The following is a 15,026-nucleotide window of genomic DNA, read 5'->3' on the forward strand; positions in this document are numbered from 1 at the left end:
ATTTAGCAAATTACGGATTCATTAATTAATATCGATAAAATTAAATTAAATTGAATTTCAGTAACGTAAACTTGAGCTACACGGCCGATCACGGATTAATTATCTCGTGCAATGTATTTCGCGTTGCACCGATCGGCGATTCACGTTAACTCGTTCGCGTGGATTTTATGCAATCGCGACAACTTTTTCTAGCGACGCGGGTTGCGCGTACCGCAGCCTATTAACGAATACTCCGGAATCTTTTCCTAATACGGTCATTAGGCGTGGTGACTAGGGTAAGCGATTCGGATGGGAGGGAAACGCTGATTACGAAACGTTACGGTAAGCAGTATTTCTCTTGCTCGATTTTCTCCGTCGACGCGCGCGCTTTCTTATTGCGCTTTCATCGCGTAACCGCGCCGCCCTCGCAGCGCCGGTGAGATTTCGAGATCATCTCGGAGATCTGGAAACCTCCTCTCGCACGCGAAGCCATTTCCGTTGTTTTTAGAGCTCACGATCGCGAGCCGACGCTTGTGGAAATCGAAAGTGAAAGCCGCGATTATGCCGCTCGGTAATCGGCGCCAAGCCAATGGAAATCTCGATTCGTAACAGCGATATCACCGACGACGCGCGCGCGTGACGCTTCCGTAAGCCGGCGCGTGTTCAATTCGTCATTTTTCGAATATCAACGATTTCGGCCGGATGGTTCACGTCTGACTCCTTGCGTTTTTTTTTTTTTTTTTTAGATTGTGTTCGCCTGCTTAGCAGTGGCGACGGCGCGCGCCGGAATCGCCCATGGTGGTGGTCTGGCCATCACCGGACACGGACGTCTGGGTGGTGCCGGTTTGACCGGTGGACTCGCCGCTGGTGCTGGAACCGCCGCCTCCCTCCAGGGTGGTGCCTCCAGCTTGGGATCCGGCGGTCTTGGTGCCAGCTATGCTGCTGGTGCGGCGGCGGCGGCTGGCGCTGCTGGAGTTCAGCAGATCGTCTCTGGTGGTGCGTAGCCAAATCTGGAACTCCAATCATCGTTTGGAGATCGGACGCCTCGATGTTCAACAATTGCTCGCTCTTTTTCGCAGGAGTGATTGGCGGCAGGTCTGACATCGGACCCGCTGAGGGACCGAAGGCCAACGTTGGACCCCAGACCGGACCGTCTGATCTCGTAGGACCCCAGGAGGGCGCCAAGTCCGTCGGTGGACCCCGCACTGGACCGGCCAGTCTTGTAGGACCTGCTGCTGGCCCATCCACCCTTGTTGGACCGTCCCAGGGAACCGCCACCCTCGTAGGACCATCCCAGGCTACCGCTAACCTCGTTGGACCGAGCTACGGTGGTGTTGCCTTCTACGCCGGATCCGGTGGCATCAACGGTGATGACGGTAGCTCTGGTGCTGCTGCCAACGCCGCGCCCGGTGGTGGTGCTGGTGCCCTCGTCGGAGGTACGTTTTCGAGATTTCAGATCAGATAAATTGCACAAATGAGAAACAGATGGATATATTTAATTTTTGTCTTGTTTTTTCTTTTTTTACGCCTACAAAATATTTGAATGTTTTACCAATATGATATTTTTTCTTCAAAAAGGACTCGGTGGACTCGGTGGACTCGGCCTTGGCGGTGGACTCGCTGGCCCTGGTGCCATTGCTGTCATCGGTGGTGGTGGTGCTGGTATCGGTGGTGCCCTCGGTGGCGGTGATGCCGGAGTTGCTGTGATCAACGGACCGTCTGGCGCCATCCACGCCGGACTCGGCGCTCACGGTGCCGTCATCCCCGCGCCCCTTGGCAAGTGGGCATAGACGTTTTAAGACCCCAGCGATCTCGGCTCGGCGACGGCGGCAAACCCACCACAGTCACTTACCGGTCTCGAACGATCCTCAAACGCGCTCAACGTCTTCTTCCCAAAGCTTCGTCCAGTCTCGGAACATGGTCGGAGCGCTACAGTGATATATGATCCGGTAGACGCTCGGAATACACACAGAAAAACGGTCGATCGGTCGTACGTATGGCGCGCACCGCGAACCGAATGATGCGCGATTCGAAAGACGGACGACAGCCGGGATTCGGCCATACGTGATCCGCGGCTTCGTATCGCTTTCTCCTCCTCGTTCTCGGCCCGTCACAACCGGGTCACAAATTTAGTCAATTTCCGTTCATCGGGACCAACGGAGAATCGACTCGGGCCGCGTTTACCGATCTCGGCTTACGAACACCCCGTTTTCGCCCGCGAATCTGCAAACACGTCGTCTCTCGTCACGCATCGACACCACATCCGATGCGCGTTCTGAGCTGCGCCGCGTGCAACTAAGCCACACCGTGCACACCGCTGCACCGCCATGGACCTAGCAAGTGGACAAGCTTTGGCACTTCGTCGTCGGACCAACCGGATCTGTTCTGTTTTCTGAACACCTACCGTTGTTCCGGCCAAATCTTCTCTTCTTACGTCTTCCACCATCCGTAAGGCCGCCGCTCTTCACGCACATATTTCTCTCTTTCTTTTTTTTCCACGGATCGGTCGCGCGTCAAAAGCGCACCTATCCGCATGTTGTTATACTTACCGCCGCACCCCAAGCATACATATTATTATTACATGCTCGTCCATGCGCATATATGTTCTTCTTATATATATATGTATACATACTATTACCTATTACTTCGCGCATATATATATATGAACACATTGTCACACGCGCGCACACATACACATACACTATATTGCTATATGTGTACTCGTATATATACACACAATTACACATATATTATATAATCGTGTTATATGTTAGTGAAAAGGAGAGACCGGTAGATTATGGTAGGTCAGCCTTTCTCGTGAGTGTATGAATGTAAATATATGGCGCGCCGCCGCCGGCCCCCGACCCCGCCCGCCCTCGTCATACCCTTTCTTTGCGATCACGACTAGCACCCCACCACCACCATAGATAGATACCACATATTTATAGCGTTTATACATTTATACAATACTTTATATAAAATAAAGCATCAGTATTTAAAACTCACTCTTGTCTATTCTCCAACGCAACTGCCACCGCATATTGATCGTATCATGCTTCTCTTTCTGTATTTCAATTTATTTTCTCGCTTCCCGTCTTTAAAACAATATTGGTTTATCGATCTTGTTTTATTAAAATTTAACTATTCCGCATAAACTCCTTTTAGTGATAATTATCAAAATTACTATGTTAATTTATTCATTGTATATTAAGTTGCTCTACACTTGAAATTAAATGGTCTGCGAATTTAGATTATTTTTTATAATTCTCACTTTATTATTTTTTTTTATTCTTGCAAGTTTAAAACTAAATAGACAGTTTATTATAAATTAGTTTATTATTACATTTATTTGTATTTCTCAAAAGAAATTCGATATTAATTGCTAAAGTTAAAATCAAGGAAATATTTATATTTTTTTAACATGCACATATTAATGCTGCTGATATTATCATGTATAATTATTTATTAATATTTTTATGTATTAATAATATAAAATTTATATATATTTTCTTGAATTTATGGAAATTAATATCTACTCTGATAATCTGTCTAACATGAATTATTGGATTTCAATATACGAGCTATTGAGTTAATACGATCAATATGTTGTTGACAATAGATGTACTAATTTGATTATTACGAGATGTCGGAGCAAAACAAGTAAAAAGATTGTAACACGAATTAAAATTAATTTTAATTATTTGCTCCAATTTTAACCAAGAGATTAATATTGAAAAAAATAAGTTTACATCAATAATCAAATTATTTCGATGCTTTTATTCATTTAAATACGAGGGAGAGTCGAAAAATATGTCGGTCCACATGGCAATAAAAAGAGACTGTAAATATTAAGATTATTTTTTTACTCTCTCTTGTATTTAATTATTAATTAAATTTTTTTGTTTTAGGACCATATCCTCATACATTTTTAATACCCATTTTTTATAAATAACGATATAAAAAATTAATTTTAACTTTCATTTTTGCGGAGAAAACATTTTTATCTCCCAGTTGTAAGTATTAATTTTATATTTAATAGAATAATTTAATAGATTTACAATATTTTATAGAATTTTATAGAAATATATTTTATAGAAATTTAATATATTTAATAGAATAAAAAATTTGCACATATTTAATAGTGTATAATGCATATTATTTCTCACTGAAATATCATAAAAATAATGCGATTTGTGATCATGATTATTAATTGTTTTGTATTTAATATTTATTTATATATTGACAAATTTAATTTTTTTCAGATTCCTGCATACATTCTACTGCATTCTACTACGAAATATTAAATTTCATGGTAAAATAAACATCCTTGATTTATAGTTTTTAATTATCGAGAAGCTGCGCTAAGGCAGCACAATAAGAAAGACTGCAACCAATAAGTTTATGACATTAAGGCAAGCGTTTTAGTTGTTTATATTTGCATCTATATAATTTGCGAGCAATACAATATTATTATATTCAAAATATTTATAATAATATTAATTTATATAAGAAAATATGATAAATAATTAATTGATGAGAAACGATATAAACAATATTATATGTGCAGCATATGCACTTTGCAATGTAATAACTTATTATGTTTGCAGCGTTAATATAACATCAATTAAAAGAGAAATAATAAAAAAAAAGGAAAATTAAATATTAAATTCACAAGACTTGCAATTATGTTACTGAAACAGACAGTTACTAATTAATCATCTATTACAGAATCATTTTTCAGCGTTACTATCGTTAAAATATTTTTAGTGCAGATTTTCCCTTTCACACGGAAAATTTTCTCATTTTCCTTATCTTTATAATTTTATATCTTGTTAAAGTGTGCTTAAGTAGAAACGCGGACTATAAATTATTTAATATTCAATTATACTCTAAGTTCCTTGAGATGCCTCTAGCATTAAATAAATAATGTTGTTTGTTAGAAAATAATACTTATAGAATAACACTTTATTAGAAGAATAAAAAGAAATTGTAATTAGCTTATCTCGCGTATACTGATAAATTTTTATTCTGATAAACGACACAAAGTGAATGATTTATTCAGATATTATCATCAAAAGCTGCTAAAAGCAAAATACGCCTTGTGTGTGTGTATTCATGGTTAAAGTTATTTCTCATATCCACTATTAAATTGTTCCGACTTCCTAAACATGAGAGCGCTGGGAGTACTCAAAAATCTACTTTAATGAAACATTAGATTGCAAATGAACCGCCTGTTGCGTTAACCTGCTTCGATAAGGAAATTTGTTTTGCTAATGTCCGTTAAAAGCCGGCTTATTTCAAAGTTTTACCACAGTAACTAATTTGCACGCTTAATAGGTTATATAAACATCTATTTACATCAATTTAAAAAAAATTACTCGGTTGCAGCATTCCCGAAATTAGTTATATTTAATTAATCAAAGCACCGTAACGAGAAGCACAAAACTGATACCGTATAAATTTACATTGTTAGATATTATTGTTAAATTTTTCAATGATATTATGTCTTTATTATTTCCTTATGTGAAGCATTTAACATATGTTTATTGAATTTAATTTACGTGTCACACTTACTATTAATACATTAATGTAAGCTTTGTTGTTCTAACCGATTATCATTAAATTACCAATTATTAATTTTGATATAATCAAGCGTTAACGGTGCTAATTAAATTACAGTTAATTACAGAAGGATCGAACAATGCTGGCTTTCTATATTGAAAACGGATAATTTTCTCACTTAAGCACAGAAGACAATCTCTTTGTTAAGATGAATACAGTAATTGGCAAACAGGTAATCGAATAAAAGTTGGTTCTCGTTTATAAGAGAATCTCTATTTTTCATCGCGAATAAGTATTATAAACTGAATTGAACATTCTGTCGTGCTTTGTGTATCAGAAAATAAAGTAATGATGTTTCGTCGGATTTGTCGCAAATTCTCTGCTGAGCGTCTATAAAAGGGTTGTAAATCTTTTTCGCTGAGCACGGTAAACGACTGCTTTTACGTTTCTCTGCAGTGGACCACACAAATAAAATAAAACGTTGTGGATGCGTGCTAAGCTCTGGAATCAAATGGAGTCTTTTCGGCGATGGGAACACTGACTGGTGATGTGACAGAGAACATGAAATGCGGATACGTTCGTGTTTCTTTTTTTCCCCTCGATCTTTCCCACACTTTTCTACTTTTCTGTGACACACAAATAGTACGTTCCACCAGTTCCAGAGTTGACACACGAAAAAGAGTCATATTTTCCTCGAAGTAGAAATACTTTAGTCCTCCAAACGTATATTCAATATGAAATCCAAGAATAAAATATCGCAAATTTTAAATCGTGCTAAAGTTTCTATTTTTTTCTCTTTTTTTGCAAAGCTTTATTCAGCAAAAATTGATTTTATTTTATCATGACAAATATAATAAAGTAAAATAGAAATATTAATAAATAAATAAAGTATAATTTTTATATTACTACATTTCACTCTATCTATTTATTTATTTTATTATTTTTGGCAAGTTCAAAAATTTTAAAATGTAATAATTAGATGAATTAAATAATAGATTAATAAATTTATAATACTGTTCTTTGAAAAATGTGTTTTGTATCACAAAATATTTGCTTGTCTCGCGGAGTGCTATTCTCCATAAAAATTTATCATGTTTGCTTTTTCCAGGCAATTTGGATATAGCTGCTGAATGTGAAGTTTCTGAATTATTAATGGACCTCATTCAAAGATAGTAACAAATTTCTACAGATGAAATTTTAAAGAAATAAGCATTATAGACATGTAAATAATTCAATAATTAAAACAAACTTAATATTAATATCTTTTAATTACGAATAATGGATTTTGCCTAAAAATATTCTGAATTTATTCTGGAATAATAAATATTGGCTTGACTCATACATATCGCGCCTGACATAATATTTTACGCTTGAATAAAGACACGAAGAAAGAGGAAGATACGAGCAAGATTATGATTACTGCGAAGAGCCGTAAGTTGTGTCACACAAGACATGCCTTTCGTAACGACTGCAAGGTAATAATTAGTGGAGATGGCAGCCTATAACAGAATGCCGGATACGGAAAGGCGCGGTCCTTTCACTCTCGGGGGTGTGCGATTATTGCACGGGTTTCCTAGAAGAATTTATTTGCAGAGCATTATGAGTTGTTTCATTTTACGGTCAAGGTTACTTTGCATAAGAAAAATATTTCACAAGTTATCTTATAAATATAATAAACTCTGCGGAGATTAAAATTATAAAGTGCAAATAATAGAAACATATTTTCTGAAGAGTGGAAAAAGTTTTACAAAAAGAATTTTTATAATTTAAAAATATACATGTTTGTGGATACTTTAAATATAATTACGAAATTTCGATAAATTACATTCATATTTAATTATGCTAAATTTTATTTTTATTTTTGTATAAATTGAAGTTTAGCACTATCCAAGACTTTCTATGATCTCACACGAAGCAGCGAGTAGATTGCAGGCTCCCATAAACATCGCGATGCATTGCATCCGTACTGCGCCGCAGACAATGACTGCAAATGTCAGTCTCACCATTAGCATTGATCACGCTCAATCGCGGCGGGGCAACCGTACCTCTTTCGATCGCTTCACGTAGGTACGAATTTTCAGAACGTGATGCCGTGGATAAAGTCGTACGGCGGCGCACCGCCTTGTGAAACGTTTGCAGACACATAGTGTTTTATAGCGCAATTAAAGCAGAATGGATCATACTTAAAGGTCGAATTTTCGATTTCTTTCACGCGCTCCTGTTCGTCTAATAACACATTCGAAACATCTGTTTAGCACAACTTGCCAACAATGTATCTTTTCACACAATCTTTGAGAATATTTTTTCGGCATAATGATAGATTTGTATCAAATTCATGATTACTTTCAAAAAGAGAATAATAATATTCTGTCATGTGACAATTATTTGGATATTTATGCTATGAAAATTTTTTTATATAAAATAACGTTGATATAAAACTATTATTTTAAGATTAGATATTTTTTTAAAATGGTATAAAGAGTATTAAAATAAAATTTAAATTGTTTTGCATTATTATTTAATTACATAATTATATAATTTACATAAATATAATAATTAATTATCTTTTATTATTTAGTCACACATAAATGTCGTTAAAAAATGTATGCAAACAAATAAAAATACTATTGCAAATAGAGTGATGTAAAGTCGCAAAAAGGAATCTAATATGTCCGAGAAATATGTTTTCGCGAACAATAAATATGCAGCAGTTATCACGTATCTCGTAATTGTTATCAGAAACGTGATATTCACACAGAATTAGAGCATTCGAGATCGCATCTTTCATCGCACCCATTAAAGGTCGAGTGCGCGATGTCGGTTGGCTTCATCGGTTATATATTGCATTGAAAAGCACATTAATTCCTGAGAGCGCGGCTCTTTCCCAGCCAGCGCGCTCTCGACGCCCGCGTCGATTCACCTTGCATATCGCATAAATTGCAACCTAGAACTTCGTCATATTACAAACTGCTGCATTCATGACGGCACGTACCGTACCGTATTTTAAATACTTACATAATAATATATATTACTCCAGTAACATGCAAATGCACGGGTGAAATTCAAAATTTAGTTAAACAGAATTTCGATTGTGCGATAAAACTCGAGATCAAAAACATAAAAGAAATGTTTAATAATTATGCACACTCGCGGAGTCGAGGCTTTATAAATTTTAACTACTCTACTCTCTCTTCTCTCTAACAGTGAATGTAACGATTAAACTTTATTCATTATTACGCAGGTGAAACAAACAGAGTTCTCCAAAATTATACGCTATATAAAATTTTCTTCACTAACTGTGACTAAACATTTAGATACAATCCAAATTTTTTATGATTAATAATTAATCGTGACCGGTGCCTTTATAAATATGTGCGTCCTCTTACAATGAATGCGGTCGAGGATTTAGCGTGGATAATCGAATCTCTTTGGCGCGCCTAAAATCCTACGCATAATTATTTATAACTGAATATCTACTATAATTACGCATGCATAAGACATAAGCATGCAGGATTAATTCTCTGTATTTTGGCGCGTTTGAATATTTCTGTCTATTAGCAATTTTAATTTTAATGCACTCTTGTATTATCAATATTCATACGAAGCTCATATGAGATTCATAGCTCTTTTCACTCCAAATTTGCCGTAAGAGGTATGTTAACGAGTTTGCAATCCACCCTATACGTGGCCTGCAATCTTTGGGGTTAAGGCTCGGTTGCCCTTCTCTCCAATGACTCAATCGCCCGGCTGACCTATCCTTCTACGTGGTCGCGTAATTGAGATTCAAAATCTAAGTAGCGGATACTTCAAAGGAATTTGTTACTCTCAATTCGATGGAAATTACTCATTGAGGCTAATTTGTTGCTCGTAATGATGTAAGGCGTATCTGCGTTCTCCATAATGCAATTGTGCAACACGCAATACTGAGGACAAAGAGCAATTAATGTAGTAATTATTATTAATAACGCACCTTTAGTAAAATAATATAATTATTACAGAAACCGATTATCTGTTGAACAAAGCCCATAATACAATACATGTGACAATCTGCTAAATTATAAGATATTTCTGTTAAACGTATCTTATCGTTATTAGAGTGTTGAAAAATTGTAAAAAATTGCTTTTACATTTAGCTATTTGCATCATATTCTTGTTAATCGGGAACATCTCATGATTTTCAAAAAATCTTCTCTTAGACCGTTGCGTGAAGCGATAAGCTTTAGGCAATTTGTTTTCCAAAATTGATGTATGATACCTGATATCTTCCGAAAACTAACTTTCGTCGCCATTTACCTTCCGCATAGAGATGGAAATCGGAAGACTTCGAACTTTTCGCGAGAGAGAATCATTTTTCGGGGTAGAATCTCAGCGCCGAGTGAACTCATTTTAACTTTTTCCCAGGGTTTCGTCTGTGGAAGTCGTTCGACGAGTCGACGACGCCAAGAGTGGGTGTGTCAAACACCGATCTTACACAATGCACAAGATTCCATTGCAGACCAGCATGATTTGAAAGGTTAAACCAGGTCATTCATATACGTAACAATTGCGTGTACCTTCACAATTGCAAATAAAACAAACATAACAACGAGAACTTGTTGAAATGAATTATACTTATTTTATTTGTAATAATTTTCTCTTTTCAATTCATTTAAACACAGGTTTACTTAATCTTTTACTTCTTTTCATGCCTGTTTTCCAGCTTTCTTGCATACTAAAGAAACTTTTAAGAAAGACATAAAAATTGCTGAAGAAACTTTCATAAAAAAAAAGTATAAAAAATGTGAACATTAGAAGAAATAAAACATCTCTTCTGCTTTTAGAAATAAAAAAATCATTGTTATGGACAAACTTGTATGGCTTGAAGAGACTATATAATAACAGAGAAAAGAATCAAAACCGTATAAAAACAACTTTAATTTCAATAAATGTTTCCGTAGATTTTCTAAAGCAAAAATAGAGTACGTTATTAAATATTAATTTATAAATTCGTCAATTACAAAATTAAATAAATGATATAATCTTTTGTGTTCAGTGGGAAAATGCGTACGTGAGTTTGTAGTCAGAATATATCCATTGCAAAATAATAGAGTATCGCAAAATAATAGAGTTCGGTTACGCGTATTGTTAGTCAGCGTTAGTCAGCAAGCTTCAGACGCTGAAACACGCGGATTAGACAAAGGAGGTTGTTTCTGAAATTTCTAAACCACGAGTTCCCGGCGAAGGTCATGCAAGGGTTTCATGTCCACAGAAGGGTGGGTGTGCCGGATGACCTTCTTACACAATGAACGAGAGACCGACATCGTCAACGGATATGATTTGAAGGGATCAGTGGGGGGCGCGGTTGGAGATCCTGGGGAGACTGTATATAAAGTCCGCCGAAGTCGGTCGTAGAAACATTCAAGCAATCGCCGGACGATACGATGAAGACCCTCGTAAGTATTTGTTTTGACAGTCGGAAGTGCGCGCTCTTGACTTTTTTTTTTCTTCTTATCAAACGAACGATCAACGTGCTAAACGCTGTTTTTTTTCAGCGAATTGATGAAGTGAGATGCATTAAGTGACAAACGCGTTGCAAATATATAACACATTTTTATCGAAAAATTTAAGACAGTGATACAACAACTGAATAATTATTTCCGCTTAATGTCACATCATAAATATAGCTTTAAAGCACCATTTTGTGAAACCAATTTTCTTTCAAAATCAAATTTCCATTGTTTAGACAAAAAGATACTTCGTATAATACATCGAAATAAGAGCTGTAGCTATAGCTGCAGCTTATATCGCTGGACTCACCTGAAATCGAACTTTTCAATCCGCAGTTCATCTCGTTTGCTCTGTGCGCTGTCGTTGCCGCGGCACCTCGTGAACGACGAGAAGCTGTCTTGGCCGATCACGGATATTACGGGGGCCATGGAGCTTACGGGGGCCACGGAGCTTACGGCGGCCACGGAGCTTACGGAGCTTACGGAGGTCTAGGCGGCTACGGCGGACACGGGGTGGCTCTTGCCGGACCAGTGCTGGGAGCGACGAGCGTCGCAGGTCCTCATGTAGGTGCCACCGCTGTTGCCGGTCCAGCGATAGGTTCGGCTCGATTGTCCGGCTCGGCGGCTGGTCCCGTTCACGTTTCGGGCGCCGTTGCCGGTCCAGCTGTCGTCTCACCGTCAATCGCCGGCCCAGCGCACGTGGAAGGCTACGGTGGTCCGTATGACGGTGGCTATGGTGGAGGTGATGGTGCTTATATCGGTGAGTGATAATAAAATTTGTCGAATTCATGTTTTTAATTAAACTTTGAAAGCAGAATATTCTCTGTGATAAATAATTGGCGCGATAGAATTTTCCTAATTGGAAATATGGCTTGATAAATATTGTAAAAAGATTTAAAATGAAAGAATAAAGCGGATACAATAGTGGACATAAATTTAATTAAGCTCTTTTTTCGTTTTTTTTGTTTTTAGTAAATTTAATAACATTATACCATATATACTGTGTGTTATATGATGTGATATTTAATGCAATATGTAGCTTATATGTTTCAACAAATATTTTATACATATTAACGAATATCAGACTAAAATTTTAATCCGCCACTGTAATGCACTGTACAAAAGTGTATCAAATAATTTTAAATGTAAAGAAAAAGTTATATTGCTACAAAAAATAGTATTATCGTTACTAAGAATACTTTCCAAAATTTAAATATTTCTAACGAAATTATAAAGTAAACTTACTAAGAATAATTTTATTCACGCTACCCTTAAAATTTCCTTCTTTTCTGTGCAGGAGGTTACGCAGGATATGCAGCTGGTCCTGCTTACGGCTACGCAGGATACGCCGGCGGTCACGGTGGGCACGGCGGGCACGGCGGGCACGGCGCGCACGGAGTAGTCATAGCCGGACCGGCCAGCCACGGCGCGGTTCTAGCCGGACCTCATTCCGGAAGCGCGGCTGTTTCTGGACCGCACGCTGGTTCGGTGGTAATCGCCGGTCCTTCCGGAAAGATCACCGCTCACGGAAGCGGTTACGGTGCCGCCATCCACGCCGGACTTGGCCACGGTCACGGTCACTGGTAACGCATAGAAAAGTCGTCTGCGAAGCGCAAAAAAAGAGGATCATTTCTCTGAATACACCGTCGGGTAAAATAATGTCTCTTCAGCGTTTTTTTAAGAAAAATTTTAAAAGTATTATAGATATATATATATAATAATATAAAGTTGCTATAACACGACGACGCTCGTCGCGCTTGATACTCTCGGTTCATGGTGCGCGCATGGATACTTATGTCTTCTGTATGAATGGAATAAATTTATTCTTCTCTTTAGAAGAAGATATACGTATTGTAAAATATGTAAAATGTTTTGCCTGCTGTGTCGCATCGATATTAATATCTCATCGATCTCTCGCCTATGGAACTCACGCATATCTTATCGTATTGTGTAATGTTGTTAAATCTCAGCGTTTATAAGCGCAACTACTTATTCGCGAACAATTGAAGCGAAGTATACAATTGAAAGAGATACTGTTTGACTCTTCCGAAATTCTCCGGTGCTAAGTTATGCAAGTGACTCGCGTGGCAGCGTGTGGTTTTCGTGACAACGGCTAATTAACTAGCCCCCCCAACCCAATCTTTATCGGCAAAGCTCGAATTATCTATGATGAAAGCAACGATTGTAAGGCAATGTGGTCATTATCCTTTAACGGATCTGTCCGGTGGAGTAAAATCTTGAATAATTGTTTGCTACTTAAGCAATCCATTATTGCTCAAATTTCACGGGTGAAAGTATACAGTAGCGCGTTTCCAACTTTATGCATGAAACATTCATACTTCGGTGAAACTAAAATTGAGTTTGTAAGTTATACAATGAAGAAAGATCTCATTGATTAGATTTAAAATCTATTTTTAATTCTGCCGTTTGACGTTCATCGCACTAATACAGTTTTAATCCGCTCTCCAATCTTTATATCTAAATACGTAATATCTCATTCTTGCTTATCATTATTCACAAAATTTGTGCTACTATTCTGTCTAATAGTTCATTTAATCCAAAACTATTTCAAGCTTTCTTTGTAGTTGCACTTCATTATTTCGGTATTTTGTCGCAATTTTTCAGCGTAAAATATGGACAGCAGAAAATATGGAAAAAAATCCTTCCGTACTTCATTACATCGGGTACTCGTTTTATACCGTATCGCTCGAGATTGATTGCCGGCCATTATCGGCTGCGCGATTTTCACATCGCTCGATAATGGATTATTCACGATAGTCGCGCAGTGTCCATCCAGCACAGCACGCCCGGTAAATCAAGGAGCTGCAATCAAGCAGACTGACACAGATCCGAGCGTGAGCGTGTGCCTTAATGCAACGCGTAACGGGTCGTTGTGGTAAAGGGTAAGGTCATCATGAGCGTGACTCGCCGCGGACGTAGTCCGCCACTCAAACATGAAAAGTCATGGTCAGAGAGGGAACTAAATACAGCAAAATTAACCATAAAACATTAATGTAGAAATATGAAAGGTGAATCCTGTATCGGGTATAATTCCGCACACAAAATTATGTACCAGAATAAAATGTATAATTCCGATACGATTCCCTCGTAATTTTTTTTCTTTTTTTTTGGCACGAACGAGGCCTGATAATGAATTACGAACGAAACTGGAACGCCATGAAGATATCCGACATAAATTTGAGCATCGGCGCATCTAGCGAGCAATTTATATAGGATTTGCGCAAAGCCGAGTATAAAACGCGATTTACGATATTTATTTCGCGCGTGTGCAATTTATCGCGCGATTTACAATCACTGTATCGTCACGCACGGATGTTTAATCGCGGATTTGCATGTGCCCGCCTTTGTTCCTTCCTTTTTTTTTTTTTTTTATATATAACGAATCTCTATCGGAAAATGATATACCCGGATCGTGCTTTATTTGCGCGGTGAGCACGGGAGGAATATCGAGCGGCGGTTAAGTGCGGCCTTAGCCTTATGGGAAAATCGTAACCCGAGCCGCGTCTCGGTTGAGATAGCAGCGACGCGGCTACGTAATCTCGCGCGTTTCATCATCGTGGCGGTGGCGGTTCGTGCATTGTGAGAATGCACCGAACCCCCACAAATTCCGAAAGGTCACCCACTTGCAATCGGTCGCCCACCATTGCGAGCGAGCGGAATAAGAAATGGATCGTACAACAAGCCACGCCGAGAGGGCTGCGTCGTATCTTCACAATAGACGCGCAGATATACGCAATGCGTATCGAAGTGCAACATATTAATCGCCACGCGGCGACAATGGTGGGCGATAATCGATCGCAAAATTAACGGGCGTCCGTAACAGCCACATCGCTCGCAGGCGGTAAGTTAACGCGCAATTGCGGCCGTGGGAAGACGTTGTTCCAATTCGCACTTGAGCTTCTAAAGTTCGCTCGGCAGTATTATGCAGTAAGCATTATTGAAGGATTACTGACATAATATTCTGAGCTATGATAGAAC

General features: G+C 38.2%; 2 protein-coding genes across 5 annotated transcripts in view; both read left to right on the plus strand.

Annotated features, from left to right (window-relative positions):
* Window positions 1–2,984, plus strand: part of LOC105670105 (uncharacterized) — a 61,347-nt gene extending 58,363 nt beyond the window's left edge. For all 3 annotated transcript variants that reach the window (XM_012363438.2, XM_012363439.2, XM_012363440.2), the window contains 3 exons: window positions 726–975; window positions 1,059–1,415; window positions 1,558–2,984. In XM_012363438.2, coding sequence (XP_012218861.1) covers window positions 726–975; window positions 1,059–1,415; window positions 1,558–1,769 — 819 coding nt within the window. In that variant the 3' untranslated portion in view covers window positions 1,770–2,984. The remainder of the gene's footprint in view (window positions 1–725; window positions 976–1,058; window positions 1,416–1,557) is intronic.
* Window positions 2,985–7,436: 4,452 nt separating this feature from the next.
* On the plus strand, window positions 7,437–14,203 carry LOC105670099 (uncharacterized). Of its 2 annotated transcripts, XM_067353992.1 has the most exons (4): window positions 7,437–10,054; window positions 10,790–10,973; window positions 11,364–11,787; window positions 12,325–14,203. In XM_067353992.1, exons 2-4 carry the CDS (start codon window positions 10,962–10,964, stop codon window positions 12,612–12,614), a joined length of 726 nt encoding a protein of 241 aa, XP_067210093.1. In that variant the 5' UTR covers window positions 7,437–10,054; window positions 10,790–10,961; the 3' UTR covers window positions 12,615–14,203. The 2 variants fall into 2 exon arrangements, with proteins under 2 accessions (XP_067210093.1, XP_012218852.1); XM_012363429.2 differs by lacking the exon at window positions 7,437–10,054 and having other exon boundaries at window positions 10,510–10,973.
* The last annotated feature ends 823 nt before the right edge of the window (window positions 14,204–15,026 follow it).

The sequence above is a fragment of the Linepithema humile genome, chromosome 4 (genome assembly GCF_040581485.1).
Source record: "Linepithema humile isolate Giens D197 chromosome 4, Lhum_UNIL_v1.0, whole genome shotgun sequence".
Lineage (NCBI taxonomy): Eukaryota > Metazoa > Arthropoda > Insecta > Hymenoptera > Formicidae > Linepithema > Linepithema humile.

What these genes read in the sequence shown, in the direction of transcription:
- LOC105670099 (XM_067353992.1), top strand. An exon ending in AGGTGATGGTGCTTATATCG is followed by an intron (nt 11,788 to 12,324) that starts GTGAGTGATAAT and finishes TTTTCTGTGCAG; the next exon opens with GAGGTTACGCAGGATATGCA.